Here is a 23,508-nt window from a genome sequence, read left to right as displayed (position 1 = left end):
ATTACACGTTGCCACCAATTTGAAGAACTTTATCCAAAAACACGGTTTCCACCTGATGTTAACAAAATTTGTCATTTTCATCATAGTAAAAGAGTGAATCAGTACCAAGTACACACACAGTGAAAGCAGTCGATAACTGGATAAGAATATAACAGGAGCGGAAAAGAATGCAGTTCTGTTAGCTAAACTTGCTTATTACAGTAAACTTAGAGAAAACAGAGGGTATTCTTTAAGTTGTTTTTCTCTTTACAGATAGAGATCCACATTTCAAGAACGATTATTACAAGAATAAATGTTATTGTTTAAACCAACCCATATACTACAAAAAAACATACAAAGAAATCAAGCAAACCCGTTCGTGTGCAAAACAAGATAGCAGAGACAAAGAACAAGATATTAAACTGTCCACTATTATTAAGAAAAATGACAGTGCATTTTAAGTGGCTCCTGTAAACTTTTTTTATGTGAGCTGAAGGAGGATGTCATTTCCAAATGCTTCCATTTTATGTGAAGTACAGATGCTTTTTTGGAAGTGCCACTAATAAGTTTATTTTGAAAAACAAACTGTATCTCAAATATTGCCTATTTGTTTAACTGAAAAGAAAATGGTATAGGCTACCTCAAGGCTACCTCATAAAGCTAGCTACTGGATTTATTTACATTAGCTCAAAATTTCATTCAGGCTTTGCATTCCCTTCCTTCTAAACTTTTATAACTTCATAACTGAAAGAGAAGTTAGAGGATTAGAGAAATAACAAAACACTTTTCAGGTTCGGTGCTCAGACAATAGAAAAAATAGTGCAACAGTTTGCTATGTTATATACCTTTCCAGCAAATCTATCAAAATATTCAGACTTGTCTTTTATTCTCATTTAAAAAAATACAGTGCTCTTCTTGTTTTCTTGTGAGTATGGAAGTATGAGCATCTTTAGATGTGTTTGAAATTATAAAAAAAAAAAAAAAAAAAAGGAATGCCAGTAACCCAGAGCTAGTCATGCAAGTTGATCCACTGAAGCAGATTTCAGAAGTGACAAAGTGTTATTAATCCAGTTGACTCCAGGTGGAGGCAAAGATCCCTCTGCAAAGAGCAGCTTGCATGCTTAAGACCATCAGCTTCCTTGTGAAGACAGCAACTGAAATATATTTTAGATCTATAATTGTAAATAGTTTAATCTCCCTCATAAATGGAGCTGAACTCCTCAGGAAATGCAACATAGCTTGGTGACTGGAACTCAGGAAGCTCCCAAATCAATACCAGAACAAGCATGGACTGAGGGAAGGTTGTTCAGTGCTTTTCAGTCCTAAGGACTACACTGTGTTTTAAAAATAAGATTTAGAAATGCTGAAGCTGATTATAGCAGCTTTACCACTTTACCACACATCTGAGTACAAGTGCCACTTAGATGTGAAATGGCTCAGCAGCTCAGCACACCGTGCTTTTTTTCTTTACTGAATCGCCTTCGGTTCAGGGCTTGGCCCTATAGTAAATCATACAGAGCTTTCCTCTTCTTCTGTGTATTTTTAGTGAGTGCTTTTAGTACCTTTCACTTTATCCTAAGTACTTTGCCAATTATACTGATTTGCAAAGAAAAACAAAGGACTTGGGGCTGGAGAAAACTCAGAAAATGCAGAATGATGCAGTAGTAATTGTGGGAGGAAAAAAAATCAAAAAGGTACCTTTGTGCTATAGAGATACCGGATGTTACAATTGGAAAGCTTAATGGTTGCATTCTCCTATTCTGCTCTGGGGAAATGCACTGCAGTTTGCTGAAGTAGATAATGACTAAGATCTATCTACTGGAAGGGACATTATTTTAATCTTTGTATAATGCTACTGTGAAGATCACCAGAGGTTGATAAGAATGGCTGAAGAACGTTGCTGACATCCAAACGCTCATGCTCTGATGCCAGAGAATGGAAGGAAGATAAGAAGGGAGAAATAAAATGAAGGCATGAAGATGCATGGTGATAAGTAATTTTGAAGTGATGGATGAGAGTTCACATCAGGTTACTTTGGGAAGGTAAGAGGAATAAAGTGATGTCTGAGACATTCCTGAAAAATGATTTGTCTCTGTTTTCCACTTCTGTTAATTATCAGTAATAATGAGATTGCCTTTAAGATCTACTGGCATGAAGCTGTAGATTAAAGTAGTAAATTGAGGTGCTGCTACTGTACAGATAATATTTGACTCATGAACATTCCTTGTGTAACAAACCTGGATATTTTTGTTTGTTTGTTTTGCAGGAGACTAAGCAGCACTTTAGAAGATGATTCTTGCAAAATGGGAAGCTTTCTATGCATTTTCTGCAAATGAAAACTTCTTCACTGGCAGCTTGCACTGGAAAGGTAAGAGTGGATAGCATAATCATCCCAAATTGTACAAAAAGATGGAACCAGTGGCTGTGCTTGCATGAAAGAGCTTTTACCTTGGTACTAACAGGCCAGAATGACACAGAATTGCCATACCATGTGAGGACACACTTCCCTAGAGAGTTCTGGAGAGACTACTGGAATCTTTTCTTCACCTTTGTGCTAGAAGTGCCAAAACCACAATGGGACATGCTTGGTTCCAACCTGCTAGGATTTCCCTATATGTCCATATACAAGCAAAGAGTTGACTTCATTTTTACTATCTTGAGTTGGGAGGACAAGGTAAAAGGCAAAAAGAGGACCTGTATGAGGAAAGACAAAAATCAGATCGAAGGCATTAGAAAACTTTAAGACCTCAAGATGTTTTGAGTTCTTTAGGGTGTTCCCAGATCAGCAGCAAAGGGCTTACTGCTTGCTAAACCATCCTGACCTTGATCTTATGATGAGTGACCAATGTACCAGGTAACAACATTCCTAACAGAATATTGATCTCTGCTCTTTCTGCTAAAGGAATAAATTATCTTGTTTCCCTGAGGATGAGCAAGCTGTAAGACAGGAAGGACATGCTGTATCTTATGGTTAGCTCACTGAAACTCAGCTCACACTGTGTATGCAGGAAAGCAGCGGGACTCAGAGGGGCAGATGAGAAGTTAATGAAGCACTAGGCTTTGCTTGTCAGAACCCTGATGTCTGACATTATCATCAGAGACCTGATTGCCCTTTTTCTTTCTGAACATTAGCCAGTTGAAATCCAGTTACCAGAGCTCTGTGTGCTCCAAAAACACAGAAGCATTTTGATCTACAATTCTGATTTTCAGCCTATTTTTCTCTATAATGGAACACTGCCTTGGAATGAATAATTTTCTAGATTCTGCTCTGTGATTAGCAACAGGAAACCCAGTAAAATTACATTGTGTAAATGAACAGAGCTACATGAAATTAATAGCTCTCAGCAGCCTGCAGAGCAATGTGAAGAGGATATTAAGAACTGGAATAATTTTGAGAACTGCAAAAAGAAAGCTTCTAATAATAGACAAAATGCATAACAACCTACAGACCAAAGACTCGTATTTTAGTTTGGTCCCAGATAAAAGGATTTTCCCTTTTAACTCCAAAGAAATGTACAGGGCTGCAATAAGATGTCTGGCTGCTTCTATTTTGCCCAGGGAGGTGGTAGAGTCACTGTCTCTAAAGGTGTTCAAGAAATGTTTGCATTTTGTACTGAGGAATGTGTTTTAGGGGGAAACATTGGTGATAGGTGAATGGTTGGATTGAATGACTTTTCCAACCTTGCTGAATTTTATGATTCTATTCACTGGAGCTTTCTTATTACAGACTGCTCAGCAGTTTGATGGGATGCTGACAACCCTCAAGTCCATTTGCAAACAAGGATTTTGGAGAGGGGACCTCTTTAATTTCAAGGTAACTATCAGCTCACTTTTTCATTTAAATTGCTAAATACATTAATCATAGCAGATGAGTCCCTCTTCTATTGCTGCTGCATCAGCTTCAAAGTCTGTTGCTCAATTTTGCAAATGCATTGACATGAAAATATATTTTGCTCCCCTATTTTATTTTGGGGGATATTAATGCTGTGGAAAATCACAGATAGCCAGCCCTGGCTGGCTGTAACAGGAATAACTGTAACTGTAACAGGAATAGCTGCGTGCATTTCCTCACCCAATCCTCCTATCTAATGTCCCCTTTTACCTACCTCTGTGAGTGCTCAGCCTGCTATCTCCTTGCTGCAGTAGCTGCACAGCAGCTGCATCAATCTGCTGGATGCTTAGACCAAAATAAAATTTGTAAGTGACAGTTTGATTATTTGATATGTTGTCACAGATCCTTAGAGGCCATGACTAGAAAAAGCACAAAAGGGTATCCAGTTTGTTTCCCTGCTTCCTGGGGATCATCAATAACACTGCAGAGCAAAGTATTGCTTTTGTGCTTACAGCATAACTAGGAGTCTACTACTGCAGGTAGTTCTGCTTCATCTGCTACAAAACAAACTCTGATCAGGCTCATCTAACTGTTATCTGTGCTAAATGCTTTAAATAAAAGCATAGATCTTCTACAAGTGGAATCCTGCTCTAAAGCTGATACACAAAACACTCAGCAAAGCACGGAAGCCTCCTCAACTTTTGTACAGTATGACTCTGGGGAGTGTCTTTGGGCTTACTCATTGTTCCTCAGTGACAGATACCATTTCTCCAGCTGCTGGGCTCCAAGGAAAGGAGAAGCTATAGCATTCCAAGTCAAGCTTGCTGACAGTCCAGGGTATAACTTACACGCGCACATAAAGAGGCAGTAATAGCACCTTTCAAAGGAACCATATCTATGAAACTGCCACCATTTCTTCCCCATTCCCCTCTGTGGTTTAGCTGCACTTAATGCTGGATGACACTCCTTTTTTAATGCTTTAATTTTAACCTTCCTGATTCTTCTGGGAGATTGACTGTAATGGATCCAGCCAGAAAACAGAATCCAGAAACATTCACAGTATGTTACTGCTGTCAAAACTAACCAGAATCTGAACCAGCCTTCCTACATTAATATAGGGATCTTTTTATATACCTGATAGCATTCTGTGTATACTCCTGTGTGCAATATCATTGCACCTGAATGTTAGAGATATTGTTTGTTTTTTTGCAGCAGGAAACTGACAGTACAATTAACATCTTTAACTACAAGATAGCAACTGCTTGTGCTTGCTGCCTTCACTCTGTTTTCCTATCACACTGTCAAGCCAATTACTTTAATTAAAGTTCTGTCTGGCCCTTTTTGACAACTCAGCCTGTAATGATGAAAGTATGTATGAGAATGATCTGGGTTAGAGAGTCAGAGTTCATTGTTTTCCAACACTCCTGCAATTACTATTAATTTCACATGAAAGTAGGGCACTTTCTTTGGGAAAAACAACACAGAAGTGTCACTTAGGTTCATTAGCAGAGTGGTGGTTCTCTGTTCTTCCCTCTTCAATGCATTTCTTCATGGGTAAAGAATTTAGTACAGCACTTTGAGAAAAAAAACTGCAAACATTGCTAATTCCACTTAGATTAATATTCTAGGAAATGTAAACAAAGTTACTTGGCAGTAGAATAACCTCACTAGGCTAGTACCTTACTGTCAAATTAGTTTTAATCATGGTGAAAAATGTTTTGCTGTTCATGTGCTTCCAGGTTTTCGTGTAACTAAAGAGCCTACTGAAATTCTGAAAGAAAGCATGTAAGTAATTGATCTAACTACAAAAGCAAGAGAATATCAGAAAATTGTACTTCACGTGATGGTTCCATGGGTCCTGTGTGTCCGTGAACATGATCCCGTCATGCTCAGTTCCCTGTTCAAAACCCCTCTGCAGCCTCCCAGCCTCACTTAACAGTTTGTTTTTAGCTCAGAAAGGATAAAGAAGAATTGAAGAACAGGACAGGTACACAATTTATACAGCTTACCCATTTTTAAAACTTCATTATTTTTTACGTACAAAGGGGCAAACAGCTACTTTAGGACAGTGAATAGCACAGATTTTGCAGTTTTTTCTTAGGACTATAGGTGTTTTATTATAATTTTTTTTTTTTTTCTGTGTGGCTAAGCTTCCATAACACTAATTCTCAAGATTTTTCTTAGAACAGATCTCTTCTGTCCTCAACCATCTTTACAGAATTGCTCCAAATTGGAAAATAGTTAAACACAGAGATGCTCAGTTTCTCAACTGAGTTGTCATTGGATTTTTCATCCTTAGGATAACTTTTTCTATTTTTCTCCCTTGCTAGCTGTTTGCATCTTTACAGCTTTAAAAGCAAGTTCATCAAGACAGGAAAAAGTATACACAGTGCTAATTCTAATCACCAATTTGGGGCATGCTGCTTTGATTCAAGTAACTCTCCACCAGCCCTGAAGGGAAATGAGTTTAAAGAGAAAAGAAGGAAAATTCAAACTTCTCATTGGATTTGCAATCTCTTAGTCCAGCCTCAGGCTCAGTAGCAGGAAAGCGTCAAAAATAGGCTCTGTGCCTTCAGACAAGGCTTTCTGGAATTAGCACAGTAGTTTCATGAGGCAGTACATATAGATTTGGAGCAAGAATTTCTCTTCCACTGTCTCAAAGTTCAAATATTTTGGGGTTTTTATTTTTTGTGGTTTATTCTTTTTGTAGGAAGAAGAGGGAGATTTTCAACAAAGGTGATTTTGTTTTTTTCCTCTCCCCTCAGGATTTTTGTAATCTCTGAAACAAGAGCAGCTGCAACTTGTTTTGAAAAGGAAGTGCTTATGGAAATAATACAATGAAAACATTCCCCAATAGAAAAAAATTCAGCGATCAGAGCTGTTACTTACAGTAGGCTCTATAAAAACCACTTCTAGGAGTCAGAACCCAGAGACTTACTAAGACTGAGGTACTTGTTTACTAGCCACCTCTTACCTCTCTGTGTTATTTCTACCTGTCATACACCAGACTCCTGTACTCACTCCCTTGTGAGCATAGAGGTATTTCATATTTCTTTCAATTCAACTTTGTTCATAAGACATTATCTCTGTTAATTAGGCTTCACAGTTCCCCCACGTTCATTTGCTACAACTCTATGCTTATGAAAGAATGTGCTCTGTGGAAAACCTGGATTATGATGAAATAAAGAAGCTTGAAAGCATGATATTTGTCCTTTGGTTCCTGGATGAAACATCTACAAACTGCTGTTATTGCAATCCAGTATCTCTACATCCAAATAGGGGCTTGTGCTGCTCTATTCCACACATACTTCGTGCCTCCTGCAACCAGCAGACAGGTGGAGCATCAATTCCTAGATTATCATATCCAGTCATTGATACTGGAAGGCAAGTGTAAGTAGCATGCATCTGCCTCTCATAATGTTAAGTCTCATGATTTTGAACACAGCTTAGCGTATGCAAGTGCTAGAATGCACACACAATGAACTTGTACTGTATCAGAACTGAGTCTATGCCACCTGGAAACCTAACATGTTTAGCTACTATGACATAGAACAATTACATACAATGTTATACCACAGTAAAAAAAATGCACAAAAATCTGACAAAACCCAGAAAAGCGTCTAGAAAATTCTCAACAGTAGAAAATAAACACTTCCTGTATAAATCTCACTTCCTTTTTGTATCCACTATAAGTACAATGGTCTGCCTCTCATTATATTTCCATACAAATCTTGTGTTGGCGCTGTTCTCCATTAGAGCTCTCACCTCCATATAGTTTGCCATAACATCCAAACTTTCAGCAATCAAGATTCATAATGATTAGCTTGCATTTCTTTTCTGTGATTGTGGCAGTACTTACTCAAAGTCCCTACCTATATGTATTTATATAGATATACATGTATATATACACACATACATACAAACACATGACAAATACTGCTGCAGTTATCCTCTCTTCCAGTGTTTGGAGTGACAGGCATCCTAGAAGGTGAAGGCATACACCACTCCCACAACCACAATATTTCCAATTGTTGCTATGATTGCAATCCATAACAATATGGCATCGTTTGAAGACCGGGATGTTTCTTCTGGTGGATTCTGCATGGAAGAAGCTGCATGGACGTTGGCTGATGAGTTAAACAAAGAGTACTCTGTACTGAAGTCCTCATTTGGTGAGTCCATAAAGGCTCCCCCCATAACAGGAAGCTGTGAAGAAGAACATGGCATAATTAGATTGAAAGCCAATGCATGCATTTGTTTGCTCTCTAAGTAATTACGAAAGAATAACCAGTAGCCAATCTCCCAAATCACTGAAGTTCTGTGTTTGTGGTGCTAAGCAGTCAGGACTATCATATACACACTGTACACTATTTCTTCCATTTTTGTTAGGATTGTTGTTACTGAAAGAAACCTATGTATATTGCATGTACCATCATACATCAGAGCTAGCCTACAGGCTCCAAGTAAAGCTACACAATAATATAAAATTGAGAAGAAATGACAAATGATAAAGAAAATGAAAATGATGATTTGAAATTATAAAGAAATAATAATCCACAAAGCACTCACGTACCAAAGCACAGCACCATATATGTTTTAAGGCTACCAGCAAGGAACACACCAAATAAGCACAGTGTGGATGTAAGCAGGGAATTTGTTCCACTTTTGTGTATGGCTTAGAAGTAAACAAAATTTATAAATGCAAACAAAAACATGAATTACAGAAGTTGTTACAGTAAAGAAGATGAAGCACACCAAGTGCATTAACTTCACTTGCAAAAACATATCTGCAATGTGTTATTTGTAAATCTATGAATTCTGATAATTCTGTAAATCCAAAGAATTATTAATCTACACAGTGGAAAACTTCAGTTATGATAGGCTTCATAGCAATTAAGTTAGTGACAGATTTCCCACATCACTACCACCTATTGGGTGTTGTTAGTGGCCCTGTCAGTGGTACCACAAAACGTTCTCAGTTCTGCACTTAAAAAGGTTTTTGAGGTTTTGACATCATCACTCTTCACCTATCCCAACAGGCTCTTCTCTACATCTGAAACTAGAGTCTCTGGCCCAGTAACAACATAATAAGAATCCTCTCTTTTTCAGTACTAGTAATAGTACTATTACAGCTAGCAGCAGCACAATATTGTTGAAGTCATCATGGCTTATGAATAATGGAGGAATCAGCCTTCCATTCATTCCTTTAGACACATCACAGAAGGCTGGTATAACCATGAGTGCTAAATTACCATGCCCAGTACTCACTGTGCTGGAAAATTAGTGTCTTTCAACTTTATCCTTAAATCCTGCAACACACTGATTCTCCTGTTGATACTAAGCTACACCCCATCTGTCTGCCTGCAGTTGTGCTATGGAGGATGCGAAACAAGAGAGGACTCAAGGATAAGCCACCTCTCTCCACCCACAGTGGTGGCTGTAATCTAATATTAGAGCAAAGAATTTGCTAAGTAACTGTGACAGTACAGCAGTTTTTTTTTTTTTTTTCCCTTGATATTCAGAACATTCTACAAAGCAGTCTTTTTCAAAAACTGGCTGCTGAACAGGTTTTGTTTGTACTTGAAAATACCACGTCACACTGAAAATGAAATACAGATAGCAAGGGTTATGTCATATTTCCCAATCCACATTAAATAAAATTATCTTTGAGAGCAAATAAATGGTATGATTGGACAAAAGCAGTTTGCAAGAAACCAAATCAGAAATTGCAGAAGTCAGGTCTGGAGCATTGCCCCTGCACCAAAGACTTTTTGCTCCTACTTTCAACACTGTGCTTTACAGAGAGCTTCAGTTTTGCAACAAGCCCAGCTTGGACTTCATAATCCAACAGCACCAGTATCTTTTACATCTTGGGATTCGATAGGGAAAATTGTTTAACCACAATTCCTTTTCATGCAGGGATTGAAGTCAGAATTGGCTTTTATAGCAGACACAACAAGAGCATTCATGCAGAAGTGCTGCCATTCAGCAGCTGTGGAGATACTAGTTAAAGCAGCAAACAACAGGCATATATTTACCACAGCAGCATCAAAATACTCAGTCCAAGATAATTCTCTTTTTAACATTTACATGGATCAAATCTACAAAGCCTTTCAACCAGAGCAACCATTCTTGGTGATTGTTCATGGAAGACACAGGGTTTCCTGTAAATGTGTATGTGCCCAAGACTGTGGGAAGTTGTGAGCACTGTTCCAATAAGCAATATCTGTTTATTGGGCCATATATTCTCTACCTTCTGTGAATCATTTCAGCTGACAAGCTTGCACTGTGCTAGTCCACATGGTGCTGTCATAGGGGCAGGAAGCACGCATGTAGCAGCACAGCTACACACCATGCTGCAAGTGATGTCAGATCTGAACTTGCTCATTCCGTGCAAACAAGCTGTTTTCACCATCTGAGGGGAACACATGGTGAAACAGCTCATCTGAGTTTCCAAAAGGCTTGCAGTGACCTGACATAAAAATCTGATGTTCAGCACCTGGCACAGGCTCTTTCTGTAAAATTGACTTTCAGTTTTTCTGTTTGTACATCAGTGGCACTTTCATCATAGATCTGGAAATAAACCTCACTACTGATGTCCCGTTTGAAAAAATTGATCCTTACTTAATTTTCATTCTCCCTTCCCACTGATAAAACAGCCTCATGTAAGGACACAGGAATGGCCATAAAGTATCTGACAGAAAGTTGATTTTCAAGGCTGTGACTGTCTTCAAGCATCATCAATGGCCCTAAGCGCTCAGGAAAGAATAAAAGCACAGGTGGATGAGTATATCCGATCCTACTTCTTAACATCTGTTTGTAAACTCAATGCTATTACTCTGGATGCAGTACTTCCTGTTCTTGCTCCACTTACCTATCTCTGCCTCTGCAAAAATACACCAATTAATTTTAGCCAAGAACTTAATTGATGTTACACATCATTGATGTTACACAGGATATATATATGTATATATATGATGCCTATTAAAAAAACAGAGAGTTTTATAGTTGGAGCAAAAACAGAGAGTTTTATAGTTGGAGCAAAGCAGTGCAGCACCTGTGTCACACTCCCCAAAATTCCTGTTTGAGAAGACCAGGGCAAAGGCTTAGTTGGGAAATGTGGCAGTGAGGGACACAGCAAGAGGGAATGGTGAAGGAGTATGCCACAGCTCTGAAATGAAACTCTTTTCTGAGCCAACAATGCAAAGTACATCTCTTGCTAAATAGCTTCCCTAGCAGCAAAGAAAGGATTTGAATCATTAAATAACAACAGGCAGAAAACCAAACAAAACATCAAGAGGTAATGAGAACCTCCACTGTGCTGAATGCCTTCTGCTGCCATCCAAGAGGATGGCAAAGGGTCAAGGAGAGAAGAACAAGCCTCTTGAACAGTTAAATGATATATTTGCCTGTTAGCAAAAAAATAATAATCTTATTTTATAACTTAAATGATTCACATGAAGGAAAGAAACATGGCAGGTCCCAGTCACCAACAGTCTAAAAATGATGGCTTTCTTAAGTAACATCACATAAAATCCATCATTTATCATTAACATCGTTCCATTTCTCTGAGAATCAGGGAACATCTTTTACAGCAAGCTAGACAAGTACAACATTCAGTTCCTGCTATGTTAGAGGGAACCTAGGCTCAGCAGAGAGATTTGAAAGAGCAGCTAAATCTTCCAAGTAGCTGTTTTCGAGAGACTAGAAAACCTCAGCAGCATCTTCAACAGTGGGTTGAAGTTGTGGGTAAGAATCAAGGGGCGGGCTGGTATGGCTGACACCGTTGTGGGTGTGTGCTACAGGCCCCCTGATCAGGAGGAGGTGGTTGATGAGGCCTTCCACAAACAGTTGGAAGCAGCGTCACGATCCCAGGCGCTGGTGCTTATGGGGGACTTCAATCATCCAGATATTTGCTGGAAAATCAATGTGGCCAGGCATGCGCGGTCCAGACGGTTCCTGCAATGTGTTGAAGACAACTTCCTGATGCAGGTGGTTGAGGAATCGACAAGGAGAGGGGTACTGCTGGACCTTATTCTCACTAATAGAGAAGGGCTTGTCAGGGAAGTAAAGGTCGGGGGCAGCTTGGGTTGTAGTGACCACGAGATGGTGGAGTTCAAGATCCTGAGTGGAAGAAGCAAAGCAAAAAGTAGGATTGCTATCCTGGACTTTAGGAGAGCCAACTTCGATCTCTTTTGGGGCCTACTTGGAGCTGTCTCATGGGCTAGGGTGTTGGAAGGCAAGGGGGCCTGTGAGAGCTGGTTGGCATTTAAGCAGCTCTTCTTCCAAGCTCAGGATCGGTGCGTCCCTGTGAGGAAGAAATCGGGAAAGGGTGGCAGGAGACCTGTGTGGATGAGCAAGGAGCTCGTGCACAAACTCAAAGGAAAGAAGAAGGCCCATGAAATGTGGAAAAAGGGTCTGACTACTTGGGAAGAATACAGGAATGTTGTCAGGGTCTGCAGGGATGCGACAAGGAAGGCTAAAGCCCGCCTGGAATTAAATCTGGCAAAGGGGATAAAGGATAATAAAAAAGGTTTTTTCAAGTACATTAACAGTAAAAGGAAGACTAGGGAGAATGTGGCTCCCCTGCTAAGTGACGGGGGTGTTCTGGTAACAGGGGATGCTGAGAAGGCGGAGATATTGAATGCCTTCTTTGCTTCTGTCTTCAGTGAAAAAGCTCCCCCTCGGGAATCTGAGACCCTGGAGATTAGTGAGAGGATCTGGGGAATGGAAGACCCCCCTTCTGTCAGGGAAGAGGTGGTCCGGGAGCGCCTAGGCAACATCAATGTTCAGAAATCCATGGGACCCGATGGGATTCATCCACGGGTGCTGAAGGAGCTGGCAGAGGTGATTGCTGAACCGCTTTCGGTCGTCTTTGAGAAGTCTTGGAAGACGGGGAAGGTGCCTGAAGACTGGAAGATAGCCAACGTCACCCCGGTCTTCAAAAAAGGCAAGAAGGAAGACCCAGGCAATTATAGGCCAGTCAGCCTCACCTCTGTCCCTGGAAAGGTGATGGAACAGCTTGTACTGGATGTCATCTCCAGACAACTGGAAGAAGAGGAGGTTATCAGGAGTAGTCAGCATGGGTTCACAAGGGGGAGGTCGTGCTTGACCAACCTGGTAGCCTTCTATGATGTTGTCTCTGGCTGGGTGGATAGGAGGAGAGCAGTGGATGTAGTCTACCTTGATTTCAGCAAGGCATTTGATACTGTCCCCCATGACGTCCTTATAACAAAGCTGAGGAAGTGTGGGATAGATGAGTGGACAGTGAGGTGGGTTGAGAACTGGCTGACTGGCAGAGCACAGAGTCCGGTTGGAGGCCTGTAACTAGCGGTGTTCCTCAGGGGTCTGTGCTGGGTCCGGTCTTGTTCAACATCTTCATCAATGACCTTGATGAGGGGATAATGGCCACCCTCAGCAAGTTTGCCGATGATACGAAGTTGGGAGGATTGGCTGACATGCCTGAAGGCTGTGTTGCCATTCAGCAAGACCTGGATAGGCTGGAGAGCTGGGCAGAAAAAAACCGGATGAGGTTTAACAAAAGCAAGTGTAGAGTCTTGCATCTGGGGAGGAATAATTCCATGCACCAGTACAGGTTGGGGGATGAGCTGCTGGAGGGGAGCTCTGCGTAAAGGGACCTGGGTGTCCTGGTGGATGACAGGTTGGCCATGAGCCAGCAGTGTGCCCTTGTGGCCAAAAAGGCCAATGGCTTACTGGGGTGCATTAAAAAGAGCGTGGCCAGCAGGTCAAAGGAGGTGATCCTCCCCCTCTACTCTGCCCTGGTAAGACCTCATCTGGAGTACTGCGTCCAGTTCTGGGCTCCCCAGTACAAAAAAGACAGGGATCTCTTGGAAAGAGTCCAGCGGAGGGCCACGAAGATGGTGAAGGGCCTGGAGCATCTCCCCTATGAGGAAAGGCTGAGTGAACTGGGTCTGTTCAGCCTTGAGAAAAGGAGACTGAGAGGGGACCTGATCCAGGTCTATAAATATCTAAGGTGTGGGGGGCAGAATGGCGAGGCCGGACTCTTTTCAGTGGTGAGTGGAGACAGGACAAGGGGAAATGGCCAGAAACTGGAGCATAGGAAGTTCCGCACAAACATGCGCAAGAACTTCTTTACAGTGAGGTGACGGAGCACTGGAACAGGCTGCCCAGGGAGGTGGTGGAGTCTCCTTCTCTGGAGATGTTCAAGACCTGCCTGGATGCCTACCTGTGCTACCTGGTGTAGGGAACCTGCTTTGGCAGGGGGGTTGGACTCGATGATCTCAGGAGGTCCCTTCCAACCCCTACAATTCTGTGATTCTGTGATTCAACAGGCGTGCTGGATCTTGGCCTTAGATGCAGACTTCTCTGGAAATGAGATACTGATAGGTGAAATGTCACCCCAGCTCTAATGCTGTCTTGTAAAATTGCTGTTGTTACTTCAGAATATCTAGAAGTTCTGTTTCTTTTAGGTTCCATGATAGATTCTGAACACTTAAAGTGAAATGAGTATTTCCTTCTGGCCTAGCAGCATGTGATTGCTGCAGTGGGTCTGAAAACCTAGCTACAATCACAAATTCTTTATTTAATTTAAATAATTTTAATATGTTATATTATATTAATATATGTAATGATATAATATATTAAATAATATTTAAATAAATTTAAATAAATGTTTTGCATTAAAAAGATATCCCACATAACCAATATTTTCCCCACACTCTCTTGCTTCTCACAGAACCATGCATATATGTAACTCACCTACTGTAGGGCATGTACTGTTATGGAAATAAAGAAGTTCTTTCTGTTACTTATTTACTGGTAATATCTGGAGAGCCAATTACTTCCAACCACCATTTACCAGAACATCATCCTATTATTTACCACACAAGGGCTGGCTACACAGTGACAACCAGGACTGTTAGTTGATGTTCACTACAAGATTAGTTAAAATGCTTTAAATCCCCACACAACTGGAATTAAAGAGCACCTAAGGCAATCTTATTTAATGTAAGTAAATAGATCTAATTCTGAAGGGGGAATATCCATGCAAATGCATTCTGCAGATCACTTCAAATTCTCACTTCATTTAATTCAGATCCTTGCTTCACCTTAAAATCATAGTCTCTTGTTGACAAGCTTAAGAAAAACAGCTATTTATTTTTAAAATATAGTTGTCAAAATAATTCCCCTACCAGTGGCAATGGAAAATTTCCTCTCTAATTTGAAAGCATAAAGATTTCATGCTTTATTTTTAATCCCACTAAAAATTCTCTATCTTATTCCAATCAATCTCTGATTTTCTTCCATTTCATCATATTGCTATGACCTGTGTATTATTTCCTTCACTGCTTTCCTACTTGTGATAGGCAATGTAAGTTTATGTCCTTTTAGATGAGACTGATGTTCACAGCTGTTCCTTATCAGCAGTATTGCAGATGCCAGAAGCGCAAGTTTCAGCCTTGCTGTTGACCACTAAGAGATGTCATAGAATCATAGAATTGCTCAGGTTGGAAAAGAACTTAAAGATCATCAAGTCCAACTGGAATCTAACCATACTACCATAATAATAACTCTCTGCTAAATCAAGTCATGCCCAACAGGTGACTAGATATTCAGGAAGGAACATTCAAAAATGACCAGAGCTGCGCAGACACTTCACTTCTGAGTTTGCTCTTAGTTGTAGAAACTCTTTGTCTTAACTAAGGAAATTCACTAGTGGATGGAGCTCAGCTAGATCTTTATCCCACTAAACATGGCCATATTGCAAGTACCTTGTAAGAGAACATGCCCTGTGCAGACCAAAGCACCTCTCTGCAAAGTTATTCTGCTGAACCAATTAAAAGAAACAGTAATTGGTGAGGAGGTGTTTCCTAATTTTTTTTTTTTCCAACTCTTATATTTCTGCCTTAGTGGCATACAAGTTACCTTAGTGATAAAGACATCAGGTTCCATTCCACACAATCTAGATTTGCTAAATTCTTTCTTGTAATAGCTCTTATTATTTAAAAAAAAAAAAAAAAAAAAAAAAAAAAAAAAAAAAGAAAACCCTACTGCTTTCAAATTGACTACTATCAGTGTCAGTTAACTGCTCTTGGATCTCATCTTCTAAGTGTGAAAGACTAGGAGCAAGTAAAAGTCTCAAGAGTTCCTCCTCCCCTTCCAGCCAGTATAAGCAATACTGCATCAAGAAAAAGGGGAAGCTTTGCTCAAAGCTTCAGAAACAGAACAGAAAAAAAAAAAAAAAAAAAAAAAAAAAAACTGTACAAAGAACCTTCAAGTCTAAGTTTTATTAATTAATTTAAATTATGAGTATGTATATACTGGAGGTGGTGGTGAATATCACAAAAGTGTGCAGGGTAGTCAAGCATGACATGCTTTGAGCTATCTGGATGAGTCAGGAAAATCATTCAAGCATCAATACTGTAATATAATAGCAGCTAGCATCCTACTGGGGACATTATGCTAGAGAAGCAGCTGCATCTAGGTTTCCTGCTTCCAGGAACGTACACACACATGTGGAAGAAAAAAATATGAACAGAGAGTACCAGGGAGGTAAACACCTATCAATACAGAAAAATGAAACCAATCATCAATGTTATCATAAGAAGAGCAATTCAAATTTTTCACAGTTTTGAAGACCGGCAGAATGGAGGACCCTCTTACACCTTTTGTAGCCACACTGGAGACCACAGAGGAAATAAGAATTCCTTTAGAGATAAGAGCAACTTGCAGAAATGTGTCAGTTTGATCCTAAACATAATTCTAGAAGGATGTCAAGCACCCAGCTTCCGAGTTTAATTTTTCCTATATATTCCTACTGGATAAGGAAGAAGCATTGAACACCCCACCTTTTGTAGGATTTCTTGCACCAGCTGTTAGTTTTGGCATTGGCCACTTCAAAGCCAAACTAATAGATTTAACTGGACTTGTACAACCTCCTGCTTTGATAAAGCCTGGCAATTATTGTCTGGTTTCAAGTGTAATTTTCCCTATTGAGGGGAAAAAGGAAAAAAAAGAAAAAAGAACAAACAATAAGGAGGAAAAAAGAAAGAACACTGCATGCAGCATAATGGCTTACAGGATGGAGATATTGCTGGCTGGAAGCAAGTGCACAGCCACATGCTATCCAGTGGTAGTTTCAGTTGTTCTTACAGAGAGTAAGTGGCTATTGAGTGCTGGAGAGAAAAGAAGTGTAACACAAGCTGATTGTAATGATGTTCCATATCTTCAAGAATAAAAAATATTCCCACCAAAAATAGCAAGTCAAATGATGAAGTTTAAACAGAAAACCAAAGAGCAGAACTCAAGAGCAGGCATGTAAGAATAACTAAATGAAGCCTAATCCCATTTCTCAATTTGGAAAAGATCTGCACAAGCCCATCCTCCATTGTGGTCTTTGAAGTCATCCTATTTGTGACAAAGTGCCAATGTCCCATAACCAATTCATTATTGCGGCCAAGATGTCTTAGTAGCAAAGAAACCGGGCTGATAGGGAGCATCAGCAGTAGGGCTGATGACTGCAGTTTTTAGAATTTTCTTTCTCCTCCATCTCCTTTAGCCTAACACAATGCTTAGGCTGTTTCATGGAAGGAGGCAGTGACATAGCCATGGGAAAAAGATGGAAATTAGTAACCATTCATGGCAATAGAAGCAACAATACAATTCCAAAACTAAAACTAGTTCCAGTTTTCCAGATGAAAAATCATCAGACTTGAGAAATGGGCAAAAACAGCGAGTGTGTAAATTACTGTATCTTTAAGTATTCAATAATCAGGATGCTTCTCACAAAAATTAAAAGAATTTCAAGGGGCTGGTGTTCAGGGATGTAGACCTAGAAAGATATTTTGGACACCTTATTCCTCTAGACAAAAATACAATTGCAAACAATTTCCTGTGTGTTGCATACACTGATTATGTTCAAACTTAAACCAAGTATGAAGAAAAATCTTGTATGCTAGCTCCAGTCCCTGTTACACAGCCCATGAAAAATTAATTGGTTGAGATTTAGCTATACCACAGCAACAGGCATGATATCACTTAGCTCTATTTCATCAGAGAAATTATTTACTATTCCATGAAGACTCAAAAGCTTTCAAACTATACATTTGATGTTTTACGCAATGATGGCTGCACTACAAAAGGCTAGGATACACCTGCCTATTAAAGGAAGTAATCACTACCACTGCAGCTCTGCTGTACCAAATGGTAGGGAATAAATGCCTCATTTTCAGCACCTTGGAAACAACCATCTGGAATCTATCCTCAAATGTGATAACAGAAGAGGCCAGTACCTTCATCATAATGCAAATCCACTGGGAAAGAATCATTCTGTGATGACTTCCAGAAAATCATTTACCCATGCAAAATACTTCTGGGCATCCAACAGAAAGCCTTAAAATGGAAATAAAAACAATTTAACAGCCTCAACTGAAACCATAATGATTATTTTCCTGAAGTTTACATAAGCTATTGGGCTCTCACAAAAAAACACAGGAAAGAGAAACCTGATAACAATGAAAGCAATTTTATTTGGGCTATGTGTCATTTTCATCCAACGATTGATACCAGTTTATTTTTTTCTATCATTTTCATGTTGCACTGCATTTTCAAAAAAGAAAAAAGAGGAGGGCTGAGTTATGCTGATAAAGAATCTGAGATATATATCTCTCAAGTATTAAGCCTATTTTTATAAATACTTTTGCTTACCTACTTGGCACGCAGTTCAAGACACACAAGAGTCAGAAAAAAAAAAAAAAAAAAAAAAAAGATGTATTCCACTTGAAATGGAAAAAAAAAAAGGTAGAAAAAGCTGACACAGTGTTAACCTCCTTCTTGTTGACTATCTCTTGAGCATATGAGCAGCAGCACCCATGAAGGTCAAGTAAAACATACAGTGCAGCTTCTAGGAAGATACGAGGACTGCCAAATGTTATTCCTATCGCATACACTTCACTTGATAGAATACCAACATCTGGCAGACTGTCATGCCTCTTGATTCCATCAGGCATACCAGGCATAACATATGGCTTGAACAACCTACAGACTGCACATCCCCCTCAACTTATTCTTTAATGCTTAAGAAGTGGTTTATACCTGAAGAACAAACCATATTAATGTGTCTGAAAATTAATCATTTTATCTTGTATTTTGGCCACAGGAGTGAGCTAATCATACGATATACAAGAAAATAAAAATTAGAATGTGAAAAAATGTTGGAAGTTTCTTAACTTTTAGAATTTGAGAAGAAACTCATAGATGAGCTGCCTTCCAAAGGTTGAATATCAAGAGGAAAAAAAAAATCAAAAGATCAAAAGCTTGGTCACCTCTACATCGTGAGTGCTTAAGAACCAGACAAGTGCCACCAGACAACTGTTCCAGCCTTCTTCTAGGATATGCTGTTCCCACAGCAGAGCTCAAGGAAAAGGATTAACATGTTTCTCATCCACTTTGGTGCAAAATAAACAGGCATTGCTTAAATATATTTCACAAAAGTCTTAAAATAAGCCTGGATCACTTAGTTTTGAAGTAGAAGAGAAGCGCCCATATGGGACATTCACTAGCCCTTTTGAGGGCAGCAGGCCTCATCAAAGTGTGAGAACAGCCTTCCTCAGAGCCAAATATTCCATATGTTTTCACAAACCCAGATTTTCATATCCAGGTTTTGCTCATATATTAAGACAATAAAGGGATGATTAAGTGTGGCTGAACTAGACAGCAGCTGATGACATCTTTATCACGCCAAACAAAACAGAACAGCCAAACCATCTGTGTTGTGTTTAAAACTGTTCAAACAGTTCAAAGAATATTAGAGAATAATATAATAAATTATACATTGATGTTATCTCTCTAGATAAGCGTGAGTCTATATATTTATGCACAAAGTAGCACTTCTTAGTGACTGTTTATATACGTATACACAGGATGGGCTCAAATCAATGTATAATTTATTATACTTCTATTTGCAGTTCGATGTTTGTACTTTGAACTGTTACAGTTGGCAGGGCTGCACAGGATAATTAAAAGACATGAATATGTAACAGTTTTTCTTGGGTCTGAGTATACACAAAAATGACTTCAAAAAAACTTCTTCAGTTATTTCTGTGTTATGGAAGGGAGGGCAGAAAACAGAGAAAAGGAGGCAAAATACATTGTCTGTGCATTCTTTTTCTTCATTTTATTTAGCGTAATCTGAGCTATAGAATCACAATTGGTCTGGAGGACTGAAACGGTTCTAGGAGCTAGTGCAGTGTGGTGGCCTCACAAACTTTATAGAAGACACAAGTTTCCAATCCCATGGCATCCTAGGGTCTCTGGAGTAATGCTTTGAAAGAGCAAGCATCTTAATTCACTTAAAATAAACAGAAATGTTTTTGTCCTTGAGATTCATAGAATCATAAAATTGCTCAGGTTGGAAAAGACCTTAAAGATCATCAAGTCCAACTGTGTGCCTGAGTCTCACACAACTCAATTATAGAAAAAAAAAAAACCTATGAACAGCACAATGCAACAGATGAAGTCTTTCCCATAAAGAGTGTCAAAAAATGATCATAGGAAATGAGCTGGTTCCAAGTTCACTAAGAGTTTCTCCAAAGCCTGACAGTCAAAGTAAAAAACGCAGACTTTTCTTCAAACCTGAACTTCAGAACCCTTTGAACTTCAGATGGTAAAGCAACAGAACAACAAGATAGCTAAGGGATACCTTGGTGCTTTAGGGAGACAGGATTCACAGCAAGACAAGCGAATACACATATCCTTGTACTGATACTCACTTGCACATGAAATCAAGCATACAATAACGCGGTGGCATCTTGCATCTACACGTGCAAATTGAAAATAACCAATTTAGTCAAAAGCAGCCCAAGAGTGAGAATGAGCTTTAACAGCTGAATGCAAACAGCTGAAAACAAAGTAAGCAAACTGCACCAAAATCCAAAAGCCTGCTTTATTAAAGCCTGCTTTATTAAATCCTTCGTACAAATCCTATAAGAACAGCTGAAAAAGCACCTTGCTCTAAGAGACTTTAGCGTGCGCAACACAGTGCAGATCCCAGCATAACTGGGTTCTTGAGTGATGGCACTCCAAGTGATCTGCTCCATGAAATCCCCTAGCACTAGGATCATACTGACAGATCTTTTTGTGAAATTACAAAGGAGATAAAAGATTAAAAGGTAGAAGGGAAGGATTTTTTTTCTTATTTTGAAAGTGCCTTGAAAGTCATAAATCCTACTGCAATATGAATGTTTACACTCTGATCACATACTCAAAGGGAAAAAGGTAAGTTAACCAATGTATGATCATAACAAATAGATGAGCATGTTCACCTGACTTAAAATGAGGTCAATTAGATGGTTTAAAACATTCCCAAATAAAAATTCAGTTTTCTACATATTTATTGATAGCCCTGTACACATAACAATTTTTAATATACTATGAGATCTCTTAGAACTCCATAAAAGCACAAATACACCCAGAGTGCTTTCCTCCTAGCACATTCATTACCCGTTCCAGTTCTTCCTTGAAGATAAATTGTAAATCATGGTGCAATATCACATAATACGCACCCTGATCGGAGGGACTGCACAAAATTGACCTCTGCAGTGCATTCTTAAAAGAGGACATAATGCCTTTCATCCATAGTTTACCACTAATTGAATTTCCTCTAAGATAAGGAAAGGCATTATTTATCTATTGGCAAGTACACTGAAATAATTACAGAATAAAATCACATTTAATCCTGTTGCTAAAAAAAGTATGATGGAAATATCACTGTTAAAATGCAATACATTGTTGCAAGAGGACTGTCCACCTTAAAAATTTACAACCAGCTAAAAATAAGCTAATAAAAATAAGTTCCAGCTCAGTTCAGTGACCAGTGACCTAGAGATGTGGGAAATTAAAACAAACAAAAACAAGCAAAAATACACAGATTGGGATGTAAAATTCGCAAGTAATTCTAAACTCTTTTGTTTCTATATTGCTAATATGGATTCAAATTAAGTCAGCAAAACAAACACATCAAATTTAAAAGATGAACGTGATGTGGTTTAAGGCCAATTCCATACCAGATTCCATTTAATACAACATACAGGGCTTAAAGATGCCAGTCGAAAAGCTCTGCAGGCTTCAAAGCAGAAACACTACTGGCCGTAGGCAGCCACCCAATTGAAAAAGAATGGTTTGAGATACAGTGGGTGCCAAAGGCAAGCAGGACAGTTCTCATGAAGTTTTATATGCGTCCTTGCTATTACCATGCCAGTACCTTTGGAAACTGTCCTTCTTTTATCTATTTTTGATGTTCTAAATTCTTCATAAAAATTGAAGGTTATTTCTTGAGAAATGGCTGAGCTTCACTGCAGCTTTGTGTAGTTTTAGTTTACACGAATGTGTAAATACACTGATGTCCCAGTCTTGTCTGGACACTTTCACTACAGCAGTACTCATTTGCTACTATAACTAGTAATTGCAATTACCAGAGACTCTTTATGCCAAGTGTAAGCAACCATCTGCTGTTGAATACACTTTATCAGTGCATGGTATATCCATACCTGCTATATGTATCTGAAAATCAAGCCACTGGATTCACTGAACCCAGTTCTCTTTCTGTTAGACTTTTACTGGTATTTATTACATTCCATCATTTTGAAGGAATAACAAGCAGAAAATTCACCCGTCCTTTTTTTCCATCTCATTTATGCTACGAAACACTTGAGTGAGAAGCAACAGTAAAAAAGTTTGCACCTTCAGAACTGCCCAAAACCAAGGAGGATTCCCCTTGGAAAAATCTTGAAGACACTCAAAAAGGTAGAGTTTCAGTATCTTGAAGCAAGTCTCTAATGAAACCTGTGATATGAAACACGCTTACACAAAACACAAAAAGGCAGCAAGTCAAACCTCCTCAGGAGGGACCGTATGAAATGTGGCTGTCCCAGTAAATAAAAGAGCAAATGCAGCATGGTTAAACTTTAATTCTATTTGGCTTTCTCAAAGCAGATGCTTGCAGACAGATTTCTGTTTCAACCACTAATGACTGTCATACACAATCATGTCACCGATTTCAAAGGGCTGCAGGGTTTATACGCTTGCAGGCAAAACTGACAAGACACAGCTAAAGAATATTCACAGAATCCAATACCCTGCTTAGTTCAACAGGGACATTTAAACAGTGCAATCAAGATAAGAGAACCAGACTGTGCCATGCAGTTTCAGTAATTCTAACAGAGACAGGAAAAATCATCAAGTTGCACTGGTGCCTGTAACAGATTCTGTGAATAAAACTATGACCTTCCTTAGCATGGCATGGAAAGTCATGGTGTTGTCCTCCTTGATGCTCCTAGGTCTAGTTTTCTGGATCATCACATAAAGATAACAGGAGGTAGTTACTAAGGCAGAGAAACAAAGATAGGCAAGGGGACATGAGGAAGAAGTATGTCAGAAATATGTGCAAGGGAAGACAATCTGTTGGAAAGCTATGTACACTGTACGTACTTAACTTTGGCCCAGAGTAAATCTTCTCCAATTTAAGTTTTTCTAATTATAAGCTTCACATATAAGCTTCATAATATTTTATTATGGACCTTGGGTAACTTCAGGGTTTTTTTCTGCAAGATCTAGAAAGAATGAGAATACTCATTCTCTACTCTGAGACCACATTTCTAAAATTTATATCTTACAAGCTCAGATAAGATTGCATCAAGTGGAACTCAAGTCTGGAAACA

General features: G+C 39.2%; 1 protein-coding gene across 2 annotated transcripts in view; it reads right to left on the bottom strand.

Moving 5' to 3' along the window:
• Window positions 1–933: 933 nt before the first annotated feature.
• CUNH14orf132 (chromosome unknown C14orf132 homolog) overlaps window positions 934–23,508 on the bottom strand; it is a 38,796-nt gene continuing 16,221 nt past the window's right edge. The window contains exons 2-3 of one of the 2 annotated variants that reach the window (XM_042869725.1): window positions 18,085–18,184; window positions 934–8,017 (exon numbers count right to left, since the gene is read on the bottom strand). In XM_042869725.1, the coding sequence (XP_042725659.1) occupies window positions 7,793–8,017; window positions 18,085–18,120 (261 nt within the window). In that variant the 5' untranslated portion in view covers window positions 18,121–18,184 and the 3' untranslated portion in view covers window positions 934–7,792. The remainder of the gene's footprint in view (window positions 8,018–18,084; window positions 18,185–23,508) is intronic. The other variant, XM_042869736.1, reaches the window with a different exon arrangement.

The sequence above is a fragment of the Lagopus leucura genome, unplaced genomic scaffold, assembly GCF_019238085.1.
Source record: "Lagopus leucura isolate 7727_CA_CO unplaced genomic scaffold, USGS_WTPT01 Super-Scaffold_1, whole genome shotgun sequence".
Classification (NCBI taxonomy): Eukaryota; Metazoa; Chordata; class Aves; order Galliformes; family Phasianidae; genus Lagopus; species Lagopus leucura.
Note: the sequence above shows the minus strand (reverse complement) of the source record. Positions and strands in the feature narration are given on the sequence as shown.